The sequence below is a fragment of the Aptenodytes patagonicus genome, chromosome 14 (assembly GCF_965638725.1).
Source record: "Aptenodytes patagonicus chromosome 14, bAptPat1.pri.cur, whole genome shotgun sequence".
Taxonomy (NCBI): domain Eukaryota; kingdom Metazoa; phylum Chordata; class Aves; order Sphenisciformes; family Spheniscidae; genus Aptenodytes; species Aptenodytes patagonicus.
Window position 1 is genome coordinate 1,829,738 of NC_134962.1, and position 13,470 is coordinate 1,843,207.

A 13,470-nucleotide genomic window follows, 5' to 3' on the forward strand; every position below is an offset into this window, starting at 1 on the left:
ATAAGATTATCTTTCATAATATTGCAAAAAATTCCAGTTTTTGCATTATTTTCATGGAGTTTCTTTCCTAAAGGGCGATGTGCAAAACGGGAAGCATCGAGGCGGGGGGTGGGGGGTGCCCGGGGGGGGCTCGGCCCCAGCGGGGACGGGGACTCCCTCGGGGGCACGAACCGAGCCCCCGTCCAGGTCATCGATCCCAAAAGACACACACCGAACGCCAAAGCAGCGCGGCTTTCGCTTCGGAGAAGCGGAGTATTTAAAGGCATGAGTCGGGAGAAGAAATAAAACGGGGCCTAATGCTAGAGCGGGTTTCCTTTCGTACAAAAAGAAAAGAAAAGGAAAAAAATCTTTCTTTTGTAGTCCAAAACACTGATTTTTCATTAAAAAAAAAAAAAGAAAAAAGGTCAGGCGCTTTTGCCAACCTTCGTCAGACACATCCCCCTCCCACCTCCGCGCAAAACCACTCCAGCTGCCAGGCTTTAGGGCGACCTTAAAGTGTACAAACCCGGGTAATTCCTGGGTTTTAAATAAAACTCTTGGAAATAACGAGTGGAGAGGAAGCCGTGCAAGAACCTCCTTTGTCCTGGCTGCGTAAGGTGTTCTGCAGACGCACCAGCAGGCCGAGGCCCCCCTGGCGCGCCGCCCGCTGCATTCCTCGGGGACCTTTCCTGGAGGGCAAGGGCAGGACGATGCCCTCCGCACCCCGTTCTGCGCGAGACGGTCGCAAAGCACGGCTTGAAACGCTCTTCGTGCTCCTGGCACACTTTCGTATTTAAAAAAAAAAAAAAATAATAAAAATGAGGATGATAAATTCGGGGGGGGGGGGAACATTTACAAGTACGTATGAATACTTAAAAAAATTAGTTGCAAGTTATTGAGACCAAGTGTATCAATTTTTTACCTATAAGGGAGTTATTTTTTTTGAAACTAGATCTGTATATACACACACACACATATATACATTTAGAAAAAATTAAAAAAAGGGAACCTCAGTGAAGTATACAAAGCCCTGAAGGGAAAATACAAAGACGAGACGCTGGAGGTTACTCGAGCTAGTGTTGGATACGACAGGCAGAATGACTGGTTTTTCGTTTAGAACTCGACGAGCAGAGGTTTGCATAGGCAGCGGGTCCAAGATGCGCCTGGAGAGGAGCCCGAGAGGTCCGGTCAGCGTGGAGCAGCTGAGGAAGTTTTATAAAGTTTCAGCATTTAAAAAAAAAAAAAGAAAAAAAAAAGAAAAAAAAAGCCCCAATTCCTTTTTTCGAACCCAAGCCTCACGAAGCGCCCGCCGGAGCACGGGAGTTTGAAGCCTAGTTCCTGCATTTCCAAATCGGCACACCTCCATCAAAACAAAGCACTTAAAATATACAGCAGGTGTTAGAAGGATTTTATTTGGTATATATAGTGTGTGTTAGTAATATAGAAGCGTGTGCTAGATTATAGTTGTAAAAGTTAGCTTTTACGTGGATTTTTCCATTTTTTTCCTCTCCTTTTTTTGATCTATTTTTTTGCATCCTCGGCTCAAAGAGCTTCAAAGCGGCACTACTAGGAAACACTTCTGAAAGCCACCCGGCTTACTGCCCACCCTTTAAAAAAAAAAAAGGGGGGGGGGAAGGAAAGAAAAAAAGTATAAAATATTTCCAAGGGAATTGCAAAGTAAAGCTAAGCACCCCGTAAATCCGATTACAAACCCCAGTCACCCAAGGGCGAGGGCAGGGAGGAGCGAGGAAGAGGAGGACTCGGGCCACCATCTCCTGCTCCTCCTCGGAAGGTGCAACGGCAGCTGCACACACCGGCATCGGAGCAGACGGGCGAGACGGAATGTCACAGAAGCCGCGGGGTTTTGACCGGTTTGGGTTTTACAATTTTTTTTTAAATAGGTTTTTACATATAAAAAGCAAAGCTACGGATATGTTTTAAGTACTGTATGTATTTGTCTACGCGTAACAGGTGAGGCTGCAAGTTCAGGACCTCAGACACCCCCTACCCCCCCTCCATATTTACAGGATAAATGACAATAAATAGAGCCCGCACTCCGAGAGGCAAAAGTCAGGGTAACGAAACGGCGACCTCGCTCCGGGACCCCCCCCACAACCGCTACGACTGCTGGAAAAAAGGTATACAAAAGGTCCAATCGTAAAATACTGGGTTTGTGTACGTCCTTTTAAATACGGTAGGAGGGCTTTACAAGAAGCTAAAATGCAAAATTACATTTTTACAGTTCAGTAAGAATGTTTCTGCATGACCCTACCGCTCTGTTCTTGAAGTATTTAAAGAGGGTTATCCATTCTCACTAGCTAAAAGCAACAAGTCCCGCTTAACTCCTTCAATCCCAAGGCTCAGCAGCGGCAGAGGCGGCGCTCGCGTGGCCTCACGGAGCCAAACAGGGGATTTGAGGAAAGACCCATGTTTCCGAATCACTGACGTGCACTAAAACCGACAGGCCAGGAGCCGCCGGGGGCTCCCAGCGAAGGCGATCGTCGGCGTCAACCGGGATGATGCACGCAGAGAGAAGGCGGCGAACGTCTGCAAGGAACTGAGGAGCAGAGAAGGGGATCGAACGCCATAAACCCAGGACGCGACTTAAATCGGGGAACGAATAAAGAACCGGCTACTGCAGGTGCCAGGATCAAGGCTCCCACCGCGCTCCACCAAATCCTGGTGCCGAGTGGCTTAAATCCTTCAAGATTATTTGCTTTACTGGGGTTTATTGTACAAAATACTTTTTATTTCCTTTACTGGGTGGAACCACGCTTTCCGTTAAGGACCACCAGACCTGCAAGAACGCCCTCCACCCCGCGGGGATCGCCTGTCCCACCACGGGAGGAAAATAGCACCTTTAGTCATTTGGCTTTCTGGTAACAGGTTGTCTTTTGTGCCAGGTTTCAAGATACCATCGTCACAGACGTCGTATAAAATTGCTCCACGGCAAGGAAAGAGTGAGGTCTTCAGCTTTTTTTTTTTTTTTTTTATTTAAAAAAAAGCACCAGAAGCAAAGAGGTGAAGGGTAAAACAAGCTGCTTCTCAGGAGCAAGACACTTCCAACGCACTTTGTTGCTTTTGTCAGTTAGGTGTAGCTGGAAGAAGGCAACAGTGGCCGATATGAACAAGGGGAATCCAGCTACCTGGAGCAGCCCCTCAGAGCCCCTTAGGAGACGCTGGGAGAGAAACCTGGTTCTTATTTAAAAAAAAAAAAAAAAAAAAAAAAAAAAAGGTTTATTTGAAAATTTACATGGAACCAGTGCAGCTAAAACTGAAGGTTTTCGTCATGAATTAAGTAGGCGTTATGCCTACCGACGATGAATGAAGTTTTTTAGCTCGGCAAGGCAGAACAACGTACCCAGGTGAAATCCTGGCCCCACCAAAGTCTACGGGACGGGAGCAGCAAGATTTCCACCCAGCTGGGATGTCCTCACCTTGGCTCCTCGCGTTTCCCAGTTCATCCTGCACTTTGCTAAATGCCTCGTTTTTGCTACGGTTTGCATATATTTACGAAAAAGGCAGCTGAGCAAAGGGAGAAAAGTGAAGATATATGTAGAGAAGAACGACAGGTAGAGAATTACCTGTGTCCTTTATAGCAAAGTGTGCTTCTGGAAGCACCAACGCGCATTTCAGCGACCGTGGATAACCAAGGCTGGAAGATGGGATGTGGGTAAGATGCCAGTAGGTCGAAGAAACGTCATAATCTTTCTTTTTTTTTTTTTTGATGGTGATTCTTTTGGAAGCTGAGTCTAAGACAGGAATTCGTAAGGCTGTAATCTGACTTGCCTTTTGATCGATTTGGCTCCATTAGAAAACCCCTCTCTTTAAATAGCTTTGCAAAAGGCCTGTATCATCAAGGGAAGCCCTCCAACACATACATCGATTTGCTCTCACAACGTTGGCTTGTAATTCCACTGCCGCCGGGATTTCAGCACGCAGACAAGGTGTTTAAAAAAAAAAAAAAAAACCAAAACAAACCAACCACCACCACCAAAAAAAACCCTCTGCTTCGGACACAAAAATCTCCCCGGTGTTTGGTTCAGGGTGGGAAGGGTACGAGGACTCATGCTTCACCCAGCCTCCCCATCGCGCAGCGCTCACGCCTGCAGGAACTCTACCTCACTCGCATGCAACCTGGCTGGCTCGGCCGGAGGGGCGGCCGCGGTCGGGGTTGTTCATGAAGGGAGAAGGGGGAAGGCGAAGTCAGTCGAGTCGCTGGAAGCGACATTGCTAAGACAGTATCTGAGTGGAACAGAGAAGGACTTGTTTAGAAAACACAAGAGTTATTTTGCACACATGGACGACAACAAGGCTACTTAGTTTTTCCAACATACTCCTTCCTCCCCCACCCTCCCTCCCCCTAGAAACAACAGAGCGAAACAAAAACCGAAAAAATTCCCTAGGAAATCCAGGTAAAATCCTTGTCGTTCTCCCCAGAGTTGTCCTGCTCCTGCGGAGAGTCGACATCTTTGTCATCATCTAAAATCACATCATCTTGTGACATTCCTACGTCATCCTTCCACTTGATGTCGTCGTCGTCTCCCATCTCCTCGTCTCCTTCCACTTTGATGTCATCCGGGTCTTCCATGTACTGGCCTTCCCCGGGGTAGCACTCGTCTGGAGACCCTTCTCCCCCGTTGTGGTCCAGGTGACCAGCTATGCCTCGACCAGAGCAATCGGCACAAACTCCATGGCGGCGAGAGCCGTGCTTAATCCCCACGCTGGCCGCAGACATGAACACTCGGTTGCACACTTTGCAGACGTATTTTTTATCTTTGCTGTGGACCTGGAAAAGGAGAACGATCAGAAAAGTTAATGCCAACGGAGACGGATCGAGAGCTGCAGGGAAGGACACGCTCCCCTGTCCTTCTGCAAAGGCAAAACCACCGCAGCCCACGACTGCAACCTGAGATCGTCACGGGCTTTCATCGTGACGATGATATTTGTAGAGAAGAACGACAGGTAGAGAATTTTCCAGCCCACCGTGATTAATTCAACCCTGTAACGGTGTCATACAACGGAAAATCCTTTTGAGACTGCCTTTTGATCATCAAACTAGTAGTTCAGAGAGGAACTTTTATCGCTTTATTTTTTTTTTTCCCTCCCCTTTTCTTTTTGTTTTTTCTGGGGTGCAATACTTGCATTGCACCACCACCACAAGGAAAACTTTAAAAAAGAAAAAAACCCCACCAGCCCCAAGCACTGGTTCTCTGCAGACCAGAGCAGAACAACCCACGATCAGACCAGTGCTAACGTCACGTTCATTTAGCCGTTCCTCTCCTGATCCCACTGCTGCCGAGAACCAAGGAGTAGGAGCACCGCTAACGCATCCTGTACCTCTAAAAAAAAAAAAGTGCAGTCGAATGCACTTCTAACCTTATTTCTGACTACTCTGGTGGCTGAAAAATGGTTTGTCACAAATGTTTCTGTCTATAAATCATGCTGCATTTTATGTCCGAGAGTAACAGGCATACACAGCTATCACACTTACAGAATAAGCGGTAAGTGGGAAAACGCTCTGCAGGATACCAGAAATCACTTCAAGATTCAACCTTCGCTACACAATAAGCAAAATGACATAACCTGAGAAGCACAGAAACACCTAGTCAAAGGTGAAATCTGTCGCTGGCTACTTTTGCCATGTGTGGAAGGCAAGGAGCTTGCTCAAAACGTTCACCTGCTCCTCTTGCAAAGGAAACGGCCAACCAATGCAGCGAGAACTCCTGAATTCCACCACGAGGAGCCTCATCAGGTACTTTCATATATATATATAAAAAAATAAATATATATTAATTTTATTTACATATGGAACAGTCCAGTTGGAAAGGACCTACAACAATCATCTAGTCCAACTGCCTGACTACTTCAGGGCTGACCAATATATATTATACATATTTTTTTTTTCTTTTTTACATATTTATTCTTTATTTTTTTATATATTAACGCCACACTGGGACAGCCCAGGAGCTCGCCTTGGCCAGTGCCCTGTCGCTGGCACCGATCAGCAGGAGACGCTTTGGGAAGCGGTGTAGAAGTACAGAAGGATCCACCTTGTGAATCCAGTGACCAGTGATCTGGGGTGGTCCCGAGCAAGCCGTTTCGTGCAGACCATCAGCTACCAGAGCCTCTGGGCACCTATCGCCAGTGCCTAATCCTTTTTTCACCTCATTTATTCTTTTCATGCTCACAACGGCCTGTAGCGAAGGTTTCGCTGGTTAAACATGCCTTGCCTGGAAAAGTCCTTCCTTTTATTTTAAACCAGCTGCCTGGCGAGGCCAGTTCCCCGCTCCTGCCCCAGCACGGGATCACCTGCTCTTGCAACCGGATTCTCCATAACCCTGCGCTCACTGCTCATCCGGAATACCCAGCCGAGCTAAAGGTATTTGGGAAGAGGACAAATTGACCCATCTTACCCCCTCAGCCCTCACTACCCGCAGGACACTCGCTCAGGCTTTGTATTGCACCGGTCCCAACCGCGTTCAAAGCCCGCGAGCTCTTCTGATGTGCTCTGGCTTCAGGTTCTCCTCGCTCTGAGCTAGTCCCCGCGATGTATTCTTCAACTGCATCAAGCAAAGTAATTGTATTTTTTTATTTTTTTTTTTTTTTTTTAAAAACTACGTGTAAGCTTTTTTAAAAGTAGTTGGACAGGGCTGGTCAAAGCCGTCTAACAGGCTCAAAGGGTATCACTCATTTTTAACTGTTAGAAGAATGATCTTCAGGCATCAAAAGCTGAACAGGATTACAGAAGGTGGTCGAGGGTGCAGAATAAGGGCTAAAAGAGCCATACAAAAACGAAATTATAAAACAGGTACTAAAACAATGCGTAATTGAAATATCTGTTAAAAAAACTGATTACCTCTCTCCCCCTCTCTTCCAACCCTGACAGTTCAGTCAGCATATTCAAAGTGAACCACATTACTGGATGCAGCTGAGCAGCGATTAATCTTATTTCCCTTATTGCCAAATTACTAAGTACTAAACACAGAAATGGCGTTTGGTCCTCAGTGTCTGAAAATGCCACTGGAAAGACCATATTCTAACTGACTAAATACCGATATTCCAAGGGAGAGAGGGGAAAACGTTGTGCTGACACCGTCCTATATTTCTGAAAAAAATTTTTCAAAAAGGGAAAGTTCTCAGAAATAAAATGATGGCGGCGACCAGCCGGCACGACAAGGGGCTCCCTGCTGCAAAACTAGTAACGGATCTTGAAATCTGCGCGCTTGCAGCAGGACTAAAGCTCACTGCTGGGAGCTGCCTCCCGAACGCCAGAACCCCAACACCCCACGGAAATAACGAAGGGACGTCTCGGGGAGCGGGCAGTCCCCCGAGCAGATGGCTGGGCACTCATCCAAAAAACGGACACACGCGCATGGAAGGAAGCGGTAGTAGATGGTGGGGTTTTGAACGCCACAGCAACTCATCACCCAAGCCCCTCCATCGTCCCCCGGTGCAAGGGGCCGGGGCTAACTGCCCGCCCGGTGCAAGGCAGCGCCGCCATTTGGCAAGCCGCGCCGCGCCGCCGGCATCTGCTGCGAGTGGACAACCGGCTTCCAGCTGACCGGGCGGCAGCTCTTCCCAGGAAAAGGCACACGCTTTTGCAACAGCAGCAGGGACGGGGCGAGCTGCATAGGCGGTGTAAGGCCTGCAGTAATAACCAAGTTCGCTATGGATTTAAAAAAAGAATTTGAAAAAAAAAAGTAATTTTTTAAAAAAAAGCTACTGCAAGGAAACAGCAGCTCAGTTCGCAAACAAAACCGCTCTTTCCCATCTAAATTTATCCTGCCAGGTTTAAGCAGTTAGCAGTCGCTTGTGATGCTGCGACAGACCAGGTAAGAAAGTCCAGTACGCGTGGAGACAAATCACTTCAAACTAGAAGCAAGAAACTTTCGGTTCAGGTTTTTTTTTTTAAGCTGAAAACCTTGAGGATATTACAGGGGTAGCGCTTCCTTCTGGACACAGCCCTTTCACTGCAACGGGGCGAGAAACCTCGGTTTATGCTCTGCCACCACACGGGAGTATCGCTTGAGATGCAAAGCTTTTAGAAAGAAAATCTTGTTTTTAATTTAATATTCCAATTCAAAGAAAACAAGTGTTTCTATTCTATTTAAATTTTATATAAAGACTATGAAAACATGCTTTTTAATTTGAGCTAAACAAACTAAAATAGTCCCTTTTGTCTTTGGTTATCAGCTGAGGAACTGAGAGAAACATGGGTTTTGCTGTGTTAAACCTACTTCCTTTTCCTACGTCTTATTTTTATAACATGTATTTTTATTTGACGCACACCAGCATTCATCTTTACAGATTTACCCAAGAGTTGACAATTAAGCCCCAAAATATCATATGCACCGGAAATAAGATGACAAGACAAGCAAAGCGCACGAATCCAGCAGCTAATCTTGCCACAAGCGCTTCAGCCAGCCTGCACGACCGCTTTTGTAAATGAAGATCACGGTGTCATTTGCATATAAGAAAATACCCCTTTTCGTAGCTTCGTTTCAAAAGAAACTTCAGATAAATAACGGAACTGGAATTTTTCTGGGGCCTTACTTACAACAGTACCAAAAAAACCCCTGAATCCCTGTCCTTTTTTTCTTTGTTGCATCCATTCCAAGATACCTCTGAGTCATTTATGGCTCTTTGGAAACGAAAACAAATTGGTATTGTCAGGGTTGCACTTTTTTCAGGAATTGGCACTAAAAATTTGTAATCCAGCTGGTATTTTCTAAACTAGCTTCATTCCTGACATAAAAGAAGTCATACAGAGATTCAGACAGACATATATCCTCTCCTGTATGTGTTCACAAACAGCTGATTTCACCCCCCCTGGGTGTATAACAGAACTTGAACTTCAGACTCAACAGAACCAAGTCACTCACCTAGAATGAGTCCAGCAGCAAAAATTGAGAACTAAAATTAATTTGCAGACCACCTCAGTTTCGCTCCTGGAGGATATAATGCATTTTCCTGCCTTCCCCACAGTACGTAAAGATATGCTGATTCTCATTAGGATAGAAATTTATAGAGCAAGAAAAGGAACTGCAAATTTTGTTACACTCGAACCAAGTTGCGTTACTGCTGTTAAACTGCTTTTGAAGGAAGGCAGGCAAGGGGACGCACGCGCTTGCAGGACTGGGGTGAGGGCATTAAAGCTCTTTGTGGCTTTTTGAGAACTACAAGCAGGAAAACATTAATTACTCTAAGCACACCTCCTCCAGTAAGAATTCTTTACATTCAAAATTTAATAGATAATATAAATATGATGTAGATAATATAAATATGGAAAAAGTTATTTCAATGACCTCAACAAAGCAATTCTTTGAGTCACTGAAACTGTCACTCTTGTGATTTTTTTTTTTTAATATCTCACTGTATTAGAACCCCACAGCTACCATGCCCAGTATTTAAAAAAAAAAAAAAATTGAAGTTTTCTCTACAAGCTTAATTAGAGGGGCACCAGAACTTGCTGGTGTGCATTACTGAAATAATTACGTAGAAACTATTTGCTCTTCCACAGTATCACCTCTATACCAAGCTTTGAGACACCACTTTAAGATGGGAAATTAATTCTCCCCTGAAAAAAAAAGCAAAAAGTTTGGCTTAAAATTTTGTTTCTGAAGAAGTTGTGAAAAGCCAGACAACGGCACCAGCCAGCCTCCTAGTCGGCTTTGAGCAGCCGTCTTTAATAAGGCGTAGCATTATTGTCGATAACTAAGCATTGACGGACCAGAGTAGCTTCGCCTGGAATTCTTCTTGCTGAGCGACTTATTTTAAAGCTTTCCGCACCAAGTCATTCAACCTATTAAAAACCCCTTCCTTTCCCACCCTGAAGACAGCATCAGCTATTCTACCTCCCCTCCCTAACGCCCAGGCTCTCCCCGGCCGTCGGGGTTGCATGGGAAGGAGAAGGCTGCGCTGGAGAGCGAGGCTGGCTTTGCGGGGCTGGCTCAGCCCCGGCTGCTTCGAGGTGCAACTCGGGAAACCCTCCGGCCGAGCTAGCAGAGCAGGTGGAGGTTAGCTCTGGATGAACAGGCAGCAAAACACGGGCCCTTTGAAAGGCAGGGAAAAAAAAAAAAGACACTGGAGAAGCCTTCAGAGGAGCCCCAGAGGGGAAAACAAAATACAGACCTAAATCAGATGAAGCTCCTGTTATCTTTAACCTAAACAAATCGGCTGTTTCCACCCAGCGCCTGCCCTCTTACCAAGGTGTGCCGCTTCATGTGCTCCCGGCGGGTGAACTTCTTCCCGCAGATCTCACAGGGATAGGGTCTTTCTCCCGTGTGGGATCGCATGTGTCTCTTCAGGATGCACTGATGCATGGCTGAAAAACTGCAGTACGGGCACTTGAATTTCTTCCTGATGACCGTGAACTCGTTGACTGTAAGAGAGCAGGCAAAACACGCAGATTACTTTCAGAATGTCTCAAAACGGTCAGTCTTCTCGTTTACTATTTCGCTATTAAATTAGTTCAGTGTGAAATCACACTCTCACCTCTTAACCATCTACAATTTTTTTTAATCCTTATACTGTATTATTGCACTTACATTATTAAAGCTAAGAACTTCAAGTACTTTCATCAGAGAAGCTTTTGAACAAGCCAATACACAAACATTTAGCAACGGTCTGTAACACACATTGCCTAACGCTTGCTAAATGGCAAATAAAGAGGGCTGACAGTCTGCCGTAATTCTGATTTATTATAATGAATTACCCTAAATATCAAGATCTAAAATTCTAACACTATGATTTGTGGAAGAAGGAGCTCGCCGGGAACAGAAGACCACAAATTAACACCCCGACAGTGCCACGCTCTTTAGTTTTATTTACGGGGCGATGCAAGAATATCATCACACACTCCAGGAGTATTTCAATGAAGGTGCAAGAGACTAAGGATTACCCACAAGAAACAGGACAGTTACAACAAAAACACACGCTACATTATCCAACTCAACTAGTATTAGCATTGCGGCATGGATACAGAAATATAAAGGGATGCGTAATGTTGAATTACAGCATGACCCTTGCAAGCCTCCTTACAAGACAACTGTATGTAGCCCTTGATGGACTCTTTTTTCTGGCCCCCCCCCAATCGTATTTTGCTGAACTAGAAACGGGATGAATTCTTTGAAGTCATTCTCACATTGTTGATTCTTTTCTTCTTGTCATCTCCTCAGAAGCGCACTGAAAGCAGACCCAGGGGAGGCGTACAGTATTGACAGCCCAAGGGTCTAATTTGCCAGCAGAACGCACATGGCAGCTGCCTTGGTATTTCCTCCTCCAAACAAAGTCAAAGCGCAATATGCAAAATACAGCAGGTGAAATGCAGAATATTTGCTATTCCCTGAAGACATCCACCCACTGTACGTTCGGAAGCGACTGTCCACATAGATACGATTTTAAATCTCCACCTTCTAATAATTCTATTGCTTTCCATTAGTATGTTAATTTTCACCCACTTTTCTCCTAATTATCATCATTTCTCAAAGCAATATATTGTTTACATAACAACGAGGGAAAAAAAGAACGCCAAGTTCTAGTTAATCACCTTAAGTACGCTATCGTGTATGTAAATGGCTTTTGGTAAATGAAAACAGTCTATGTAGGAGAGCTAAGGGAATAAGGGAAATACCAGACCTACTATATGGCTTCTAACATACTGAGCACTTCCCAATATTTTTAGATGTTTATTGAAACGTTATCTCCTACAAATGCCCTACCAGCTGAACGCACACTGCATGCTCTCAGTGCACACAGATAATGCCCTGGGAGTTACACCGCGCGCTGAAAAACAGCTACTTAAAAATGGCCTTTCTTAAGAAAGCCAGCAGGCCCACGTACTCGGTGGCGTTTACTTTAATGCCCGATTTGTGGGCTGCTTTTTCCTTCTGTTTTTTAAATTTGCTTTGTCTTGTATTTGCAATACAGATAAGACAATGGGAAGAGTAACTGCATTTGTCACTCATTTAAAAGCGCAAACTACGTGATGCAAACTACATGTCTAAAGAGACATCTTTAAACAGGGTCACACCACCCTTCATAATCGGAACAAACATTTCAACACAAGCTCATCTTAAGAAAAGTACGCTAAGAAGTTTTTTATTGTTCTAACGCAGACTAAAAGCATGGTTCAAGATCTTAAAAGTTGCCATGATATGAATTTTGTCTTCGCATTTGTTTTGACTATTTGGGATTAAACATATCCTCCACGCAGGTAACTGTGTGGAAAAAAATACTCCCTTTGATTAGCGGTTTGAATTGGATCTAATGTTCTTACATTCTTTTCTCGTGCTCCTAACTCGCTGCTTTGGGCTGCTCAGCAGCTGTGGCGGTCCATCTTACAGGTGCTTTTTTTTGGTGGTTTGGTGGGTTTTTTTCAGCACGTTTGTAAAGCTGTCAAGAGAATTTTCTAGCCCAAGGCGGGGGGGGGGGAAGCCTACTCACCATTCACCTGGCCCACGGCTGCAATAGTGACGACAGGGAAAGTGAATGCTAAGAGTATTTTATTCACCCGTCAGTAAAGATTCCTCACTGCGATCAGGCAGAATGTTGAAGGGCTGGTTTCGAGTGACCACGCGCACGTGCACTCGCGCTGCTTTGGGAACCTCCCGGAGGAGACAGTTCAGCACGGCCTGATGCCCAGAGCCTTGTGCAAGCTCTTGTTGATAACCTAGCAACTTGGCCGGGCCGCACAGCCCTTCTCCTACCCCATGCCTAACTTCTGATTTATAGCGGGTTTTGGTTTTTTTTTTTAAACAAATAGAATGTGAAAACTCTTTCTCTTTTATATTACAGGAAAAGTATTTTTTGCTTTATTTTCTCCTTTGGATTGGACACCCCCTTGTCTATACAATCAGAGGCAAGGAGCCCACTTTTTTCCTACAGGAAAGTCTTAAGCAAGTATCAATTTTACGATACAAAGCTATTTATGATAAATACGTTTCAGGTTTGATCCTGTAACGGCTCGATTATTAGCGATAGGCCACACAAACACTTACGTTCCCCAGGATCACTATAAACCTATTACTATGGAGTCTAGACAAGGTAAGCAAGATATAAGCTGATCAAGGGAAGTCAAGAGGGGACACGTAACCCTCCTTCCTCCAGTCCAAGGCCACGTCCAGTACTGAACACCACAAACGTGCTACATGTGTAGCCCACAGCTAGCAGGACGAGCTGCTCAGCAAGTCGGGTTTAACCACCCACTCCGGAAAAAAATGACATGGAAATACTCACAGTAACACCAGATACCAAGATTACCAAGCAAAAGTGCTTTGGAGAAGAGAATACCACAAAACCCCTTATTTCCCGCATCGCCAGATTGTACCTGATCCCGTCATTTCCTAAATGACCAGGTGCCTCCTCTCATTTACAGTCCGTACCTGTCCCCTCGCTTTGTGGCTGAGCTACCGTAGAAGCTGAGAAGGCCACTCCGCACCTTTGGTGCACAACCGGCACCGTCGGCACGCTACACTCACACACAGCCAT

At 45.2% G+C, this 13,470-nt stretch overlaps 1 protein-coding gene across 6 annotated transcripts in view; it reads right to left on the reverse strand.

The window, feature by feature from the left end:
• Positions 1-1,370: 1,370 nt before the first annotated feature.
• ZBTB46 (zinc finger and BTB domain containing 46) overlaps positions 1,371-13,470 on the reverse strand; it is a 58,545-nt gene continuing 46,445 nt past the window's right edge. For all 6 annotated transcript variants that reach the window (XM_076352468.1, XM_076352467.1, XM_076352464.1 and 3 more), the window contains 2 exons: positions 10,188-10,363; positions 1,371-4,768 (listed from right to left, as the gene is read on the reverse strand). In XM_076352468.1, coding sequence (XP_076208583.1) covers positions 4,382-4,768; positions 10,188-10,363 — 563 coding nt within the window. In that variant the 3' untranslated portion in view covers positions 1,371-4,381. The remainder of the gene's footprint in view (positions 4,769-10,187; positions 10,364-13,470) is intronic.